The following is a 17,657-nucleotide window of genomic DNA, read 5'->3' as shown; positions in this document are numbered from 1 at the left end:
GCGATAAACGAAACGCGAAGTAGTGAGGGATCACTGTACACGAGTTTGGCTTTTTTAAATTAGTTTTAGATTATCCAATATTAGTACCATCCTAATTAATTCTAGTAAGTCAAATCACTTGGGCCCAAGTACATTTAAATGTACTAAATTTAGTACAGTTTCAAGTGTATATGTAGCCAACTGTGATGTCATTTTTAGTCAAAAACCGGCCCATGAGATAGATAAAAATGTTACTGCTTAACTCATATTCCAGAAACATTTTATTAATCAGAATGCTGTGTTTGGACTAGTTGGGCTGTACGAAGTGAAGGTGATTTTGAAGTGCCCACTTTACAGTGGTTGACTACATGATGCACAAGTGGAGATCATTCTTGCTCTATTTTACACACATCCACATTAACTCCACCCATGCACACTTAGACTGCAATTTTGGCTAGGCTATATTGCAGAATTGCATTTTTGTTTATGCTTTTGATTACCGATTTCTAACCATCTCTCACTGTTAATTTTGTCTGATTTGTCCTAAAATAACAACAACAAAAAATGTGAAACCACTGAATTCTAAAATTTATATACATTTCCAGACCATATTTTTTGATAAATATATGAACACTAAAATAAACAGGTTAACGTAGGGCTGGATTCAGCCATGCCGTTAAACAGAATAAAAACGTTCCTTAATAAAGAAAATAGAGCAGTAAAGTTCCTTGTAAACTATTGAATTCTCTTCCACGTGTTAAATACACAGGTAATACATGGACATGGCAAGGAACAGGAAAGTCAGCATCCAGATAGCTGGGTAAGGGGTGTATACCATGGCCAGTACGATATCAAAAAACCAGCCGCACACGTCTGAGAGGTGGAAAGTCTGCAGCGTGAAGCCGACGTGGGCGAAATGCCAGCTTGTGTGAGCCCTCTCGGCATTCCTCCTATATCCTGAAAGGAAAGAGATCAAATGACAATGGGGCACCCAAAGTGATTCACCAGCCCAGCTCAGCGTTGAACCCAAGACCTTCTTGTGACAATTCCTTTTTAGTTCTTGTCTTATCTTACACCCTTCAGCATCAGTGTGTGCATTAGGGTAAGAACGACTACATGCTACATTTCACAAAGTTGCCTTGATATTTGCTCTTCGTGACCTGGCCTGAACTTTTACCTCACTTAATACATCACGGCGAGATGTGATAGTCTATTTGATCGCTCTGAAGAGGAAAATCATGGCTACGACAAATTTCTGTTAATAGAATTGTGTTTGGCAACCTTTACTGAGCATATACTGAGGACATATTTTACATAAGAAAATCACACCACCAATTTTCATGGGTAAATCATCATCCACTCGTAGAACCTACAAGTCTCAAAACTGTGAGGCAGATGTTCGAACCACTTGGGCTGCCCAAACACTAATTGGATTGTTTTGATGCTTATAAAAGTGCAGGGTTACTAATAATATCAAATAAATGTGTGTGACAGGATTTGAGACCCACCCCACCAGTTACAGAAGGCTTTGCGGCAGCTGGGCAGAGGCCATTTAACACATGAGGCATTTTGGAAGTACTGCTTGCGAGCGCGGTGCACTCTCGGGAAAGAAGATTCTGCTTTCTGGCTGAGTTCTGAAAAAGAAGGAAGTGGTGCCTTGACTTACAAGTCAAATTTGACATGCGACCAAGCTACTAACTCAAATCGCACGCATGTCCTATCCAGTTCCACAATGAAGACTGAAGCATGTACACATTCTTAAAAATATTCAATTACCTTCTGGTTCTGGACAATGTTTACCTGTGTGAAATTTAGTGTGCGAGATGAGGGCTCGGCATAGAGGGCAAGGTGTGTTTTCCTCTCGGTTCTTGGCGAGCTTGCGCAGACACGGCTCGCAGAAGACGTGGCTGCAGGGTTGGCAGCTGTAAGGGTGGAAGTAGATGTCGAGACACACTGCACACGTAAGGCCTTGCCTGTCTTCCTCCTCCTCTGCTTCTTCACCGTTGAGCATCAAATCATTCAAATTGCTGGCCTAGACAAACAATACAGTACTCAGTATAGGATATTTTCATATCAATTAATTAGTTATTCTTTAAAATAGGTTTGAAAAATAATTAAATAGACCTCTCATTTAAATGACACAAATAGTTTAGATATCTTTAAAAATATAATTAAAAGTCAAATTGATCTTTTTATTGTTATCTTATTGTTTCACCATTTTGAATGGAAAGGCGAATTCTCGAAATGAATTAAGCCATTTTACGGCTGGACTTTTAAAACGAGTCAAAAATCCGCCTAGTAAAACCACAGAACCCTGTTTTTGCCCAGGAATTGCAAAACAAGAACACAATTAAGAAAATCTGCCAATAAAAAATGCCATTAAAACTCAAGTAAAAATATTGCAACATGTAACATCAGTGTGGACTTTCCCCTCACCTGCTTCTGCAGCCATTTTTCCCGGCGCTGCTGTTTCCTTCGCTGGCTCTTACGGTGGTTCTTCTCTCTCTTACTTTGTCTGTGTAAGGATGTGGACGCCAGAGAGGATCCAGGCTGCATATGATTGCACAAATAATATTACCAAATACGCTCCAAGTAAATTTATATTTGACAATATATTGTAACATACCACTATCTCCTCTTCCTGCTCGGCTGAACTATTAGAAAAGGGCGTTCTTCTGAGGGACAGTGAAACATCCTCGTGTGCATTTTCAGCAGATGACCCTTCATTTTCCTCAGTTTGCACCATCTGACATTCCTGAGGCGCCTGTATCTGACATTCCAGAGGCGCCTGTCTTAGTGCGGAGACAGATGAGCTGCTAGTGACAGCACTGAAGGTGGCGTCATCATCTTTGGTCATGGGACACAAGATAGGGGACAGCATAGACCCATCTGGAGAGTCTTTTACAAACCAGAGTCAAATAAAAGCATTCCTCAAAAGCGTACTAAAAATAGATGGACTTAATAAATTGTCCATTCTTACCTTCTGACATTACTTGTGAGGATACACCGAGGTCAGGGAGGGGCATGTGATCAACAGTGTTGAGCTGTAAACGATTACTTTTGTTCAATTCCAAGCTCTCATATTTATACTCAGAGCCCTCTGTCATTTGCGGCCTCTTGTCTGGCCTCGACCATCTTGGCTGGACTTGGAAAAGGCTCTGCTTGTGGTCGTGGTCGACACGACATTTGCTGAGGTGGATTGTGGCGTCGCGGCCGCAAGGACACTGACTGCAACGGATGAAGTTGAAGCCTCCCAGACGAGCCCCACAGTTCTGACACTCCAGTCTCCCTGCAGTCCACTGGGCCTAAAAAGAAAGCGTCAGGTTGGAGATACACAACTTTAAGTTAGCTCTCCACTAACGTCACTTAAAAATCATTCATTCTCTAGATGACTTGTGCACTGTACCAAGTGCAATGAGTTCCGTATCCACTCTGGAAGCGTGTCAACATTCATGTGCCAAATGGTGCAAGCCACCTCTGAACTTTCATCTGTGACCTCAACCTGCAAACATACAATAGACAGGACATTTTGATTTGTTTACAGTACATAAGAGTAGAGTAGTTTAGAGTACATAAACAACATACTTATTACAAATTCCAAACAAATTGTTTGACATGACTTGTCGAAAAGGGAGGAGGAATATATTTTGCTTACCTAGTCCCGTCCCTGATTACAACCAAGGTATCACTACCAGACACAATTTAAATTTCTACAGTGCAACCTATATACTACCATATACCATAAAGAGGAAAGTGAGCAACAAGAGAAAAAACATAGCTTTGTCTACTATAATGTGATTTGAATGCAGCTGTAACAAATGAACTGGAAGTTTGAATAAAAAGTTGAAAACAAAGAACAAACATTTGACTGATATGACAGATGATTTGAATACAGCAATACCTATATTTACTGGAGGTTTGACTAAGGTAACATTTGTTTTCAAGACAGCAATGGCGAATAGACGTTTGCATCAATTTGTTTTGTATACGGCCATGAAGTTATTTTGTTATAACCCGTAACAGTTTGATTTCATACAACAGTACAGTTCATCAATTTTGAGTCACAATCTTGAAAGCATACCGGGCACGGTCCACAACCGCAGGCAAAACCCGCCTACCGATCGCACAACTAAGTTTCTCCCGTGATGATTTTCCATTATCTTGTTGATCTTTTTGTACTGGGGTTCTGATAAGCCCTGATAAGGCTTATCAGATAAGGCAAGTGAAAGACAAAAATTTGATGGAAATCTTAGGACTGACTAAATTACTATTCTCAGAAAACAAATCAAGTGTTGATAATGCGAGTCACCTCTTGCAGACATTCGATGACAACTTTCCGGCACTTCCTACAGCGAAGCATTGCTGTCTTTAATCGGTTTGGAACCAACCTTTTCGGTCACTGCTGAAAAACAACAGTATCCATTTGCAAATGAAAACGCATTAAAGACTTTACAATTCCCGTTACAGGCTCCATCTAAATGATGATTGCAACTTCCCAACTCAGGCTAAAATTGACAGTACGTCATAAGAAACTCTGGGTAGGAGAAAGTCAAATGTTTCCTTACGCACAACAATGTTTACGTTGGAAGACTTTGCTATGATTAATTACACACCTCTGCATTACCCGAGTATCATGAGGAGAAAAGCAATGTCCTCAAACTCTGCTCCTTTAACAAAACATGTTGACGCATAAAAACTTATCCTCGGTCTAATCTGAGTTTAAAATAAAGAAATTGAATCTAAGATACCTTTTGCATCGGAAAGAAACACTACTCGCCCGGAGGACTTCTTGTTTAAGAGCTGAGGTACTACGGCAGGCCGGATAGGACAAAATAGACATTTTGTTCAGTTTTTGCCGCTACATATACAAATGCACATTGACAGTAATTTACAGAAGGTATCCAAAAGAGGACATTAAAATCGACTTTTTATGGGTAATGATGAAAGCGAAGGGCCACCCACTGATGCACACTTGAAATTTGATCAAATTACCTTGAAATGTCCATTCTTCATTTACCTTATGAACCGCTTATCCTCAAACTATAAAATACATTTATATGTGAAGATACTCAACTTGTTAATTATATCTAACCATGCCTACCAACAACTAATAAACAAGATCGGAAACAAATGAATACCAAGAACAATAACTGCAAAGTTTTCCATTTTTATATTGATCACTTACATTACCAGGAAATTACTCTGACGGACGGACGGACAGACAGACAGAGATCCATGTAATATTAGATTCACATTTTGTGTATACTGAATGTTTGCACGGATTAATGATTTTCAATGTCTTAAATTTACATACATGCCTTTTGCATATTGTTTTTGAGCCAAATAATTGAAAAAAAAGATCTGCAGTATGTGTACGGGTGCAACCAAATAGGCAGTGAGTAGCTTGGGGAAAGCAAATCAAAAATTATGAGTGTTTACGACGTAAAAGCAGCGACACACTGCTGGGGTACAAACTTCCTCCCTGCACCCTCACCCACAGTGACGCACCAGTATAAATAAGGACCATCTCTCTAAACCGTGAGCCTCAAACAGTAGTAGTCCGCTATGCGCTCTTCAAAGTGGAACAGAGCGCTCTGTGCCAACGAGGAGCATCTCTAATTGTCAAGCCGGCATGGAGGACGCAAACAACACGACAGTTTTGTCTCAATTCAACCTCCCTTTAAACAAAACCACTAAAGCAGCCAAAGAGGATGAGGTGAGGTTGAGTTACCAAATCCTCACCTCCTTACTCCTTTGTGCGCTCATCCTGTGCGCAATATTTGGGAACGCGTGTGTGGTGGCTGCCATCGCCCTGGAGCGCTCTTTGCAGAATGTGGCCCACTATTTGATCGGTTCTCTTGCTGTCACCGACTTAATGGTGTCGGTGCTGGTTCTGCCCATGGCGGCACTATATCAGGTTTTGAACAGGTGGACTTTGGGACAAATTCCGTGTGACATCTTCATCTCGTTGGATGTTTTATGCTGCACCTCGTCCATATTGCACCTGTGCGCCATCGCTCTGGACCGATACTGGGCCATTACCGAGCCCATAGACTACATGAAGAAGAGGACACCTCGGAGAGCAGCGATTTTGATTAGCGTCACTTGGCTGGTTGGGTTCTCCATCTCGGTGCCGCCTATGTTGATCATGCGCTCCCAGCCGAACAGCGTGGAGGAATACAGGAAGAACCCAAAGCAATGTAAGATCAGGCAAGACGTCTGGTACACCATTTACTCCACGTTTGGTGCTTTCTACATCCCTCTCATGCTCATGCTGGTTCTCTACGGGCGGATATTTAAAGCCGCCAGGTTCCGTATCAGACGGACTGTGCGTAAAAGCGAAAAAAAGAAAGTGGCTGACTCCTGCTCGGCTATATCCCCCGCTCCCTTCCACAAAAAGACACCCAGAGAAGCGCAGACGAAAAGCTGGAAAAGAAGCGTGGAACCGCGGCCGCCGGTGGCGTGCGTCAACGGCGCGGTGAAGCACGCCGAGGACGGAGAATCTCTGGAGATCATCGAGGTTCACAGCAGCCTCAAAGACAACCTCCCGCTTCCAAACACTCCGAGCCCCATGCCGTTGTTCGAGAGCAGACACGAGAAGGCGACCGAGGCCAAGAGAAAGATTGCCCTGGCTCGGGAGCGCAAAACAGTCAAGACGCTGGGCATCATTATGGGGACCTTCATCCTCTGCTGGCTACCCTTCTTTATCGTCGCCCTGGTCATGCCGTTCTGCCAGGAGTCGTGTTACATGCCCCGCTGGCTGGAGGATGTGATCAACTGGCTGGGCTACTCCAACTCGCTGCTCAATCCCATCATTTATGCCTACTTCAACAAAGACTTCCAGGGAGCTTTTAAGAAAATCATCAAGTGTCATTTCTGCAGACCATGAATTTCTTTTAATAGCACCATCCTGACAGGAGCTGCCCTGAAATTACTCTGCTGTACTGATCCTGACAAAAACTCACATTGACTTCGCCTCAACCATCACCATGCAGTGTTAAATATTACCTGAGGTATGTGCATTGATAAACCTTCATGGTCATCATCTTGTTCTGTAATGCTCAATAAAGATACACTCTATAATTAACAGATCACCATTTTTAAATTCTGTATCTAAAAAGTGAAACTGAAAGTATCCACATACATATGAAAACTTGTTGATGTCTTCTGGGTTCTTTTGTGAGACTTGAATTAAACAGTTGGCATTAAAAACAATGACGTTTTGTCGTTCCTCAGGAGCCTCACTTTGTTAAATATTTTAGATATAATCCCATCAGGTAATTTACTGCCAGACAAATGACAAGATCAACTATACTTTGAGGTTATTTATTGCTGATTATAGTAAATCAACCCCCTATTATGTGAATATATAATTGTATATATCATATACAGGCGTCCATGAGGTTTGTTTCACTTATTTCCTGACACGGTAATTTATTATAACACCACGGCTTGAAAAGGAAAATGCTTTCTCATTTTTAACATCCCCATGAAAATGCACATATATATATATATATATATGTTGTATATGTAAAAACAAGTAACATGATTGACGTGGGGCCTCATGGGACAGGAGTTATGTCTGCATGGACTGTAGAAACAATGGCACATATATTTTCTTTTTTTTGTTTGTTGTCACGTAAATCATCAGGGCACCCCAAAAGATCTTCAAGGTCAGGGTGTGTCTCCAATGCCCTTTCTCTGTCACTCTCAATCTCATAACAAACAATATATCGTGAAAGGCAGACGGATGCTGGAGAGGTGGTTGCCATAGCAACATATGGGAGATGCAAACTCCGGGAGCCGAAGGGGCAATTACCTGATCAAAGGCCTGGTACAACACAAGCATACAGAGGTGTATTTGAGTGGCCCACAGCTGGCAGCCATCACGTACAATAAACAAGTCTATTATTTTCTATTATTTTCTATTCTTTCATTTGTTTTTCATGCAGAGAAGCAATGCCTGTACTGAAAGATGTAATACAGCCTTTGGCAGAAACAAGTTTTCATGTAATTCCTGTGTTTTGCAACTTTTATACATCACTGATGAAAGATGAAAACGGAGAGCATTACTTAAACGACATAAGAGGAAAACAAATATATCTTTGCTATGTATCTATTATTGGGACAGGGACAGACAAACTAACTAAAAGCAATTGCTACAACTGGGGTCTGTGTTGTTGCCAAACAAGTGACGTTTTTGCTATTTTCAGTAACTTTTCTGACCTCTTTAGCAACTCCCAAAAAAATGTACCAGAAAGCAACGGAAATGACAGCAGTGGTGCTAATGTTAGCAACATTTTGCTTTCCTACACAATTGGCCTGATTTTAGTGGACGCAAATCTACAGTTTTATGGATTGTGGTTATTGGATGTGATGTGTGTCAGTGTCTGTGTGCTCGCCCCTCCCTTCCTGTGTCTACTCTTAATCTATGTATCGTATTTTCCGGACTATAAGGCACACCTAAAAACCTAAAATTTTCCCAAAAGCCGACAGTGCGCCTTATAGTCCGGTGCGCCTTATATATGGACTAAATTCCGAAATTTAAACTGGCCCGAAGCATTGTGTCATGAAATCAGTCATAAGTGGCCCGCTGAAGACTATGAATCATGAATCAAAAAGACTATGGATCATTATTTTGTGATTATAAAGTAATTTGTTGCGTCTGATGGTGAAATAAAAAATATAAAAAACTCAGAATGATTTGATTTTCTCCAATAAACCCTGGTCCAAGCTGCATTTGGTCACCATGCTCCATTCCGCTCCGTGACAATGTAAGTCATCATTGCCGGAATTTATTCAGACAGATTCATGTCTAGTGTAAAGAAAGGTGGAACAAATGTGAATGGAATTCTAAAATTGGTTCAAATTTGTAGTTGAAAAATTCATGATGGTGATTGCTTCGTACGTAAGAGCTGATTGTGTAACAGTGTGATTTTGTTTTCATATCGTAGTAAATATGTATTTCCTGACCTCTTGGAAAATAGGTTTTTGCTATCAGTGAGTTACTCATGTGATCCCCTTTGCAAAGTTAACTGGCCATTGATGCCTCAGATTGACATGAACTGATGGGAAGAAAAACATTTTCTGTAGTGTGTGGTCCCTTTTAATATGATGAATATTGTATATTTGTTTTGTTATAATCCAAGAGTCAATGTCACCATTTTTAACTTTGACTCACCAGTAAGTCTTTATCGTCTCTTCCAACTATACTCGTGTTTACACATTCAAATTTGGTTTCTTTGTGCTGTCTTGATCAACAAAGTGATCAACGCTAATTGCATAGTATTTGCATCCCAGTTTGAAAGGGTTGTTGGGAATGACAATAATTGCCATTTGCTTTCGCCAAATATTGTTTGGAAACGAGAGGAGTAAAGATTGCTTTCTGAGAATCAAGGACTTTAAAGAGAAGAAATCATAAATCAAGCATTGTCGACAAAAATGTACTTTCCAAGATCCTGTTAATATTAGGGCGGTACGTATGTAGAGGTTAGATTTATATATCACTTTCCAGAAGAGCCAACAATAAATAATGAGGATAGTTTTATGTTATTTGACAATATTTTAGCAGCACCTTATTAGATAGGCAAGAAGAGCTGTTTTCAGTTTCAGTAATCAACAGAAATGTTTTTGAGTGTAACAGTTGACTTGTATGGGAAACATTTTATTTTCGCACCCAAATATTAGTTACACAAAAACGTAAGTGTTTAAAAAAGGAAGACATTAAAGCACACATGCATAATGTAAACCTGTACAAATACATCCACTTCAAAGTTTGAGTAGAATAGCAAGCATTGTATTTTTTTTTTCCCCACAGGATTTTGTCTTCTGTGGCTATAAAGAACCACTGTTTGATCACAATACACTTCAGAGAGAGTAATACAGTAATTTAATTACTTGACGCAACTATTGTTTAATATGGAGAAAAAGAAGGAAATCAGACTACATAACATGCTCAGGTCAGAAAGACGAGTGTTCGAAAAGGATGACCTTTGAATGGCTGGATAGGCTGGACAGCCTGGAGGGCCTGTAAGCTCCAATACGAGAGTACACATCCACGTCTGAGCAGGCACCCCATGATAGGTGGGGGCTCGGTGCGGCGGTGTGCCTCAGAGGAGGAGTCAGTGGAGGGAGCGTCTTCTGGAGGGAAGGTACTGCAGCATGGCCAGGTGCTGGGGGCAGTGGCATTGAGGCTGGAGGGCACACTGGAAGGGGTGGCAGTACGCTGGTGGTGACAGGTGTTGCTATGGCGACAGTTTGCACAGGTGGAATAGTGTCCGGTATGTTGCCATTGGACAGCTTCTCATATGATGATGGGTGTTTGAAGGTGTAGGTGCCTGTATGGTAGAAACTGTAATACTCCAGAGCATGTCTTGCACTTGCCATTCTCAGCCTGTGGAACATCACAAGAGTCAATGTGGCCCCTTGGACACAATATCAAGTAAAACAATGGTGTATCTAAAATTTTAAAATTGATAATACTGTACTAGCATGGAGAGACTCCACCCTTCTTTTAGTGTCTTAAAATTATGCCAGCTTATTTCATTTTCAGTCAAAGGAAAAAAGTGGATGATGGTAGTAAACGAATATGTGCCGATAATATTATTTTGATGCACTGCACTGAGTTTGTAATGCCAACTTTTGGATTGTAATACAATTTATGCCGATGAATTTGATTTTAAGTTTGATTAAGTTTAAACGTGATCAGGAGTAGTTTCCGCTCTGTGAATGTGTTTTTGTTGATTTGGTCTTGAATCTTTGTTCCCACCTACTCTCATTAGCCCGGTCCGGTTATCGATCTATCAGCTCACTGAGTTACTCGTGTCTTGTTCAGGTGTTCCTCATGGTCTCATCGCTTTGCTTGTATTTAGATCCTTGGTGTCTTGTCTGTTGATTGCTTATGTTTCTGCTGTTGTCAAACACATATCCTTGTTGCTTTTTGTTAAGAGTTAATATACACACTTGTTGAATCATGTTTTGTTAAAAAAGGTTAATCTTGTATTTTGGCTTCTCTACACTTTTTTTCATGTTGAATAAATACTTTGAAATTGAAATTTCTGGTTTTGGTTTTGAATTAATGTACAACCCAGGTTGTTGTCCACATTTTGCCCAAAGTCAGCTTCTATAATATAGAAGTACAACAATCATATTGAATCTATACGATTGGCATTTTTAAAAAAGTTCTTAAGACATTTCTTTTTAAAAAAAGATTTTTCTGTAGCACTTTGATTCTTTTTAAATGTAAAGTGCATTATAAACATAATTTATTATTTTACTCATTCCAGTCCAGACAAAAGCAGAAATTCACATTTGGCAGTGAAAATTTTATACACACCTATGTCGAGTTTGTAAGAGTCTGTACAAAAGCATCAAGATGACGGCTCCAGCTAGAGTCACTAGAAGCATCACCACTCTGGCATCCAAACTCCAGCAGGATTTGCCAGCTGCTTCAGATGAGCTAAAGGTGCCGGGGGGCTGTGCTGTCACCATCGCTTGTTTGGCTCTGACAACTGCTTTGACTGGGGTTGGCTGGCTGGTGGTCAGCAAAGCTGTCTTAAGGTGGGGAGGGATCTTGGGAGAAGTGCTGTTGGCGACCTCAACTCTATCCTGCATCACTACCAGGTTTCAGCAGCAGTCAACGAACTCTGTTATAAATCATCCTGTCCACAACGGTTAGCTCCAGATAGCCTGTAAAATCAAATGATGAAAAAATGTTGTGGTTATTATTTAACTATAGGTCTCACCATTAATGCTTTATCCTTTAGATCACAGGTGTCAAACTCAAGGCCCGGGGACCAGATACGGCCCGCCATATTATTTTATGTGGGCCGTGAAGACAAATTGTCCATCAAATTCCTGTCATTACTACAATTGCAAATTGTCTTCACTTTTAATCTTTTTTTTAATATTTGAACAGGTTTTACTCGTCTGATTTGAAAACAAGTTATATCAGGTTTTTTTGTAGCTTTTACTGGATATAATGAGGTGCTCATACATTTATTTGGGTTGACAGTCATAATGGCCCTCCGAAAGAAGCTATGACTACAATGCGGCCTGTGAAAAAAATGAGTTTGACACCCCTGCTTTAGATAACCAGGGAAATTAAATTATGAGAGATGTGATTTTAATAAATGTTGGTTGGAAAAAAGTACAAAAGCTCAGCTTACCCTAAAGACGACGAGGGCACTGACCATGTGGTTGTGCAGCTTTCCAGTACTAAATGCAAAATTCCAGGCACATACAATTGGAGGGAAGCTAGTAAAAACAACAGGAAACAGTGCACTTCCTTGAAGGAGTGCTGTGATGACTTCCTATCGCCATGGTTACAGGAAACTAGTCAAGGATGTCTTTTTTTCCTCCCCTTTTTTCGTCTTTGTGTGTCTAAATGAGCTAGAAAATGCACACGCCTTGATGTATCTACTGTACAATAATTGTCATCCAAAATAAAGTAGGATCAATGTTGTAAAATAAATGCAGATATAAAATTTTATTTCATTTGAATCAGGGGACAGCATGCCAGATGCAGCCGTCAAACACACACACACACACACACGTCTGACCTTTGTGATGCCACTTTATCTGGACCAAAACTAAACATATGTTCATTTAAAGAGGAAATAAACATCTGCCTCAATGCCACCAAAGTCCAGAGAAACTGTGACAGTGCTGGTGGAGGTCAACAGATGCAGACAGATGGCAGGCAGTGTGAAAAATTTGCTACTATCTGATTTAGCCATTATACAGGGAACAAATAAATGACACACTGGCACTAAAAAGGCTTGCTTCAATGCAAGTCCAGCTTTCATTTATCGGTCTAATAAGTTTTGATTCCGGGCCAAGCCAAAAGTGAGCAAGTCTTAGCTCGCACTCAATATCCCTGCTTGGTACTTTCACAGTCCTTTGATACTGGAGAGGGTAATATTAAAAGATCCGTTATCACAAGTCCAATTGTGGTTGAGGGGAGAGGTGACCTGCCCAGACAACCCAGTCGAAAATGGAACAAGGAACAATTCTCCAGCTTAAAACCATAGACAATAAAAGGAAGGAATATCATTTGGATTCTGGTAATGCAAATTAGAAACACATTTTGGAACATTTTTAATGTTTCCATTCCTCTTACTGATTTTTTTTTTTTTACATTACAGCCATGTTCTTGTTTATACATTTATAGTAACAGTAATTTAAAAAACTGACAGTACAGCAAATACATGTTTTATGGTGCTACCATTTGAGCCTGTGTGAAATCATTTCAAATACAAATAATCGTGATTGAGGAAATATTTTGTAAGATGGTGGACCACTTTGCAGTTTTTAAAGCAAATTTGTTAACGAAGGAAGGCGCCCTTAAAAGAACCGGAATTTCTATCATGAGGTAGTACTTTTCTTGATGGAAGCGATATTTTCCCTCTCGTTGGTTTTAACGGGAGCCTCTGTCTTAAACACTTGATGGTTTGATTTACTTCGGAGTACTTCAAGGTGCCATCATGAGCGCTCGTTAGCTGTCATTGATGACCCTTTTTGTGCGGTTTCCTGATGCTTTGCACTTATGAATAATCACTTTCAAGTCCGGCACAATATCCAATCAGTGCAATGGCACATTCAGTAGCAATGATGGTCAATCATACTCACAATTGTTCATAAGGATGCACTACAGATTCCCTAAGATGGTGGTGAAAATGAGAACGGTGATGACGCAGATGATGGCTTACGTATGATGGTAAATTAATGCCAATGTTAAAAAAAATAAAGTCTAGAGAAAAAATGATTTTCATAATGTTCCCAGCTGCTAGCATTTGAAGATTCTGATTCAGACCTTTTTAATATTATTTCTTTGGACAAGCTTGCCGCCAATAAATAAAAGATGCTTTCTTCAATTTGGTAATTTAAGGTAGAAAGTTTATTCATACTCAATATATGCAATTTCCTGAATGAAAAAAATAATTTCCTTTTATTTTCCATCATTTTGCTTTTCAGCATCGGCTTATGCTTGTATCATAACAAACGTTCGGATATTAGCTGGGATTGTTTTGATATCGCCCTTGAACCATCAAAAACGACAAACTGCGGGTCACTAATTGTTTAATTGATGCACAAATTACACAAAGCCTTCCAGTCATTGTGGGCCAACTGACAAAAAATCTGACACCCCTGTCAAGTGTGTTTGCTGGTTGGTGATGTGCACATCCACATTTGCGTCTCCAGCCTTAGGCCTCACACTGTCAGATCGACTATCCACAGCAGACAGCACAAGGTCATCAGATGATGACCAGCAGTCGGGTTTGCCCCCAGTCACTCGGCTGTCCATATTCATTCTCAGTGAGGCGGCACAGTACACTCACCGCCCATTTTGGGATTTCCACTGTTGTGCTGTCAAGCTGATGGATATCATTTTCAGTGCGCACCAAGCATGTCTCGGAACGGTGCACTGGCTTGTTCTAAGACTAACCAAACATAACCACAGAGACCAAATGAAGGAATTTATTCACTTTCTCTCACCATTTTGTATAATTATTTGGCTGGATGATTAAACAGGCAAAGCCTATGAAAAAAAACAGAGCAGGACGGGTATTTGTGGGAGTCAAGGACATGGTCAAAAAAAAAAAATCAGGGGTGTCAAACTCATTTTTGTCACGGGCCGCATCGTAGTCAGTTTTCTTCTGAGGGACATTATGACCGTCAACCCAAATAACGTCTCATATTATATACGGGATAGGCTACACAACAAACTGATAGATAACTAGTTTTGAAATCAGAAACTAGAAAAAAAGATGAATGCTAATAAAAATTACTAGCAACATCTCTGTTTTTAAAAGTGACCACACTTTGACCAAGTCGTTGCACATTGATGGACTCGGCGAGCCAAATATAATTAAACAGTGGGGCAAATTTGACCCGCGGGTCTGAGTTTGACACCCCTGCTCTTAATGTTTTGTTTATATTTGAGACGTTTCTCAAAAGTTCCCGTCTGACCACCAAGCTGTGACCCCTCTGTCAACAGATAGCACACAGAGCTGAGCTTGAATGCTTAATAGTCGGGGGTAGAACGTCTGTGCACTCTTGATGGCAATCATCGGGTTGCTAGAGCGGAAATTGGTGCTGTTGTTTAATGCGCCTCTGTATCAAAAGAGAAAACACTCTCAAGCACCATTGGCTCACACAGAGCACAAATATACTCTCAACCATTTACATTCTAAATAAGGTCAGTCTTTGTTGCCAGTAATTTCATCCACATATACAGAACCATCTAAATGACAGTATATTTGGTAATAGCTCTCAAAGTTTGATGTTTGTCTGTTCGCAGAATCAGTGCCTTTATTGTGGAAAAAATGGGTCTGAATTTTTTTTAGAAAGTCGACAGAGTACACACACGTATACAACACACAGGCACAGGTTGAGATATATGCTTACCCACCAATCAATCTAATTGAGTCTGCATAATCAAATATCAACATTGCAACATTTTTATTTGCTTATTAAGCTAAAATGGAGCCATATTCTCATATTGATGACCAAATGACTTGAATGAAAATCAGAAAACACGACAAAGAATTTGCCTAAAAAGAAAACAAAAGACAATAATGATGGTACTGCTGCCACCTACTGTAGTGGATGTGTGATGACATTTTATTCTAGTACAATACAGCAAAAAAAAAAAAAAAAAAAAAAAATCTCCAGGGTATCGCGCCCTGTTGTTGCACCCAATGTCACTATGTAATGGAAACAAAAGACAACTAAACACTTTGAGTTACTTCCTCCAAGTAACAACAATTCTCATAATTGACAAGATTTGTTGTCATACAAAAAGTTGAGAAACCGCAAAACAAGCACAGAATGCCATTAGGTAAGGATTTAATTAAGTTACCTAAGTCATTAGACAACATATGTTAACAGTCTGTATTATTTAGGATAAATTTAACTTATGGTGTCTTGTATTTAGTCGCTTTTCATTTGCGTGCATGCTTGCGTGCTTTCCTTTTCTGTGTGTGGCAGTGAAATTGGCCTGCTGTGAAAGCTGAGATAGTGAAGCTTGGGTCACTCCTCATTTTGGCTTGTCCTTTTATAAACTCACAAAAGAAGAAGAAGGGTGGGAATGTAACACCGTAATCTTTTTTGTAGTTTGACCCGACCATAAGCCATTTTTCTTGAAGATAGAAGGGCAGCTTCTCCACAATTTGACCCACTCCTCTGGCTGTGTCAAAATAAGTTAAACCAGGGAAGTGCCCATCTTGCTTTGCAGCTTCCAATTCACTGATGAGGTCTGAGAGCTCCTGGAGTTTGGGAGAGTCATTACGAGACAATTTTGGGAATTTCTCTATTCTGGAAAACAAGGAGTTTTCAATAGCTTCTGGCAAGCCATAGACTTCTTCAAGTCTGGTCCAGATCATTCCCAGAGCAACAGAGGGGTGCCTAAAATGAATCGCTTTGACCCTTGTTGCATGTTGAGATGATTCAGGGCCAAGCCACTTGATGAGGAGGTTTATTTCTTCATCCGCCGTTAGACCAACGTCAGCGATGGTCGTCTGGAATGTGACCTTCCAGCTAAGATAACTTTCTGGTTTGTCATCAAATTTAGCCAGCGCTCCCATCACCAGCTGGATCTTTGTGAGGAACCTGGCAAGGTCACTGGTTGCAATGTTAATGTTGTAATGGTTTAACTTCTGCTGTGCTTGCGGTATACCATGGAAAGCATCTTGCTGGTTTACAGTTTTTGCTTGCTCTCTGTCATGTGGCACATACGGATACTGACTGGGTTCTTGTTGGATATGAAGGGGTGTGAAGACTGGTAGTGGAGAGCCAGTTTGTTTCTCCTGATCTGGTATGACATCATAATGCTGGGAAAAGGAATTACTTTCTATATGAGTGAGTTCCGCTTCGCTTTGTTGTTTATTTATATATTCAGTCACTTTCTGCTCTGGGGTAGTCTGAATAGGGAGGAATCCCAGATCTTCTTTTTCTTGTTCTTCCATGCTAAAGCAAGCAACAACAGACTCCATCATATCTGCGTTAGCTATAGCTGCATCAGCTTCTTTTCGCTGAAGAAGAAGACCTAAGCTTGCCTCCAAACGGGCTTTTTCAATTCTAATATTTATTTCTTCCTCAACGTAGGCTAATCTGGCTTTTGCGGCTTGAGCTTCAGCCTTAGCGAATGCTGCCGCCACTCTGGCTCTGGATGAGGCGCATGACCTACTCAAAGAGCCTTTGGAAGAACTAACAGTGGGATGTGTTGCAGATCTTGAGGATTTACTGGGCGGGGAGATGAGCGAACCGGTCTCACCATTGCTGTCACCGCTTGCATCCAATTTTTCCATTTTGATGACTGAAATTGAACTTGGGCGTAATTGGTTCTCCTTCAAAGCTGGTGTATGCAATCGTAAGTGTGACGTTCGACTGATGCAACTCCTGTTCTTTAATGGGAGACACAGCCAGAGTAACTACCACTTGTGTATTCCAAAGGTCAGGCAATTGTATGTGCCATGATCATAACAAGGTGTGAACTGTCTGCAATACAAGCACAGAAAGGAATTTGGTAAGCACCAAACCAAGTTAGCCAATACCATAGACAAGCAAACAATCTGTGTTGATCACTAAATCCACTCCATAATCATTCAAAGTACCCAGTATTTAACAAGCTCATCCAAATAAGTCAAAATATTGTGTATTAGAGCTCCACGATGTCG

The 17,657-nt window shown here is 40.4% G+C and overlaps 3 protein-coding genes across 11 annotated transcripts; 1 reads left to right on the top strand and 2 right to left on the bottom strand.

The window, feature by feature from the left end:
* Positions 1–242: 242 nt before the first annotated feature.
* On the bottom strand, positions 243–4,947 carry rnf180b (ring finger protein 180b). Of its 9 annotated transcripts, none has more exons than XM_061293219.1 (10): positions 4,728–4,947; positions 4,593–4,646; positions 4,289–4,381; positions 3,386–3,481; positions 2,960–3,284; positions 2,606–2,877; positions 2,416–2,529; positions 1,780–2,011; positions 1,488–1,613; positions 243–936 (listed from the first exon to the last, which is right to left on the bottom strand). In XM_061293219.1, the coding sequence occupies exons 3-10, from the start codon at positions 4,337–4,339 to the stop codon at positions 737–739; spliced, it is 1,416 nt and encodes a 471-aa protein (XP_061149203.1). In that variant the 5' UTR covers positions 4,340–4,381; positions 4,593–4,646; positions 4,728–4,947; the 3' UTR covers positions 243–736. The 9 variants fall into 9 exon arrangements, with proteins under 9 accessions (XP_061149203.1, XP_061149205.1, XP_061149201.1 ...); XM_061293221.1 differs by having other exon boundaries at positions 4,289–4,378; XM_061293217.1 differs by having other exon boundaries at positions 4,593–4,947.
* A 454-nt stretch (positions 4,948–5,401) lies between these two features.
* Positions 5,402–7,144, top strand: LOC133163386 (5-hydroxytryptamine receptor 1A-beta-like). Its single transcript, XM_061293225.1, has one exon. The coding sequence runs from the start codon at positions 5,612–5,614 to the stop codon at positions 6,866–6,868; it is 1,257 nt and encodes a 418-aa protein (XP_061149209.1). The 5' UTR covers positions 5,402–5,611; the 3' UTR covers positions 6,869–7,144.
* A 2,478-nt stretch (positions 7,145–9,622) lies between these two features.
* Positions 9,623–12,262, bottom strand: LOC133163482 (uncharacterized). The gene is made up of 3 exons (XM_061293428.1): positions 12,147–12,262; positions 11,315–11,667; positions 9,623–10,372 (listed from the first exon to the last, which is right to left on the bottom strand). The coding sequence occupies exons 2-3, from the start codon at positions 11,590–11,592 to the stop codon at positions 9,940–9,942; spliced, it is 711 nt and encodes a 236-aa protein (XP_061149412.1). The 5' UTR covers positions 11,593–11,667; positions 12,147–12,262; the 3' UTR covers positions 9,623–9,939.
* Positions 12,263–17,657: the final 5,395 nt, after the last annotated feature.

The sequence above is a fragment of the Syngnathus typhle genome, linkage group LG12 (genome assembly GCF_033458585.1).
Source record: "Syngnathus typhle isolate RoL2023-S1 ecotype Sweden linkage group LG12, RoL_Styp_1.0, whole genome shotgun sequence".
Classification (NCBI taxonomy): domain Eukaryota; kingdom Metazoa; phylum Chordata; class Actinopteri; order Syngnathiformes; family Syngnathidae; genus Syngnathus; species Syngnathus typhle.
This window is presented reverse-complemented; position numbering and strand designations above follow the sequence as displayed.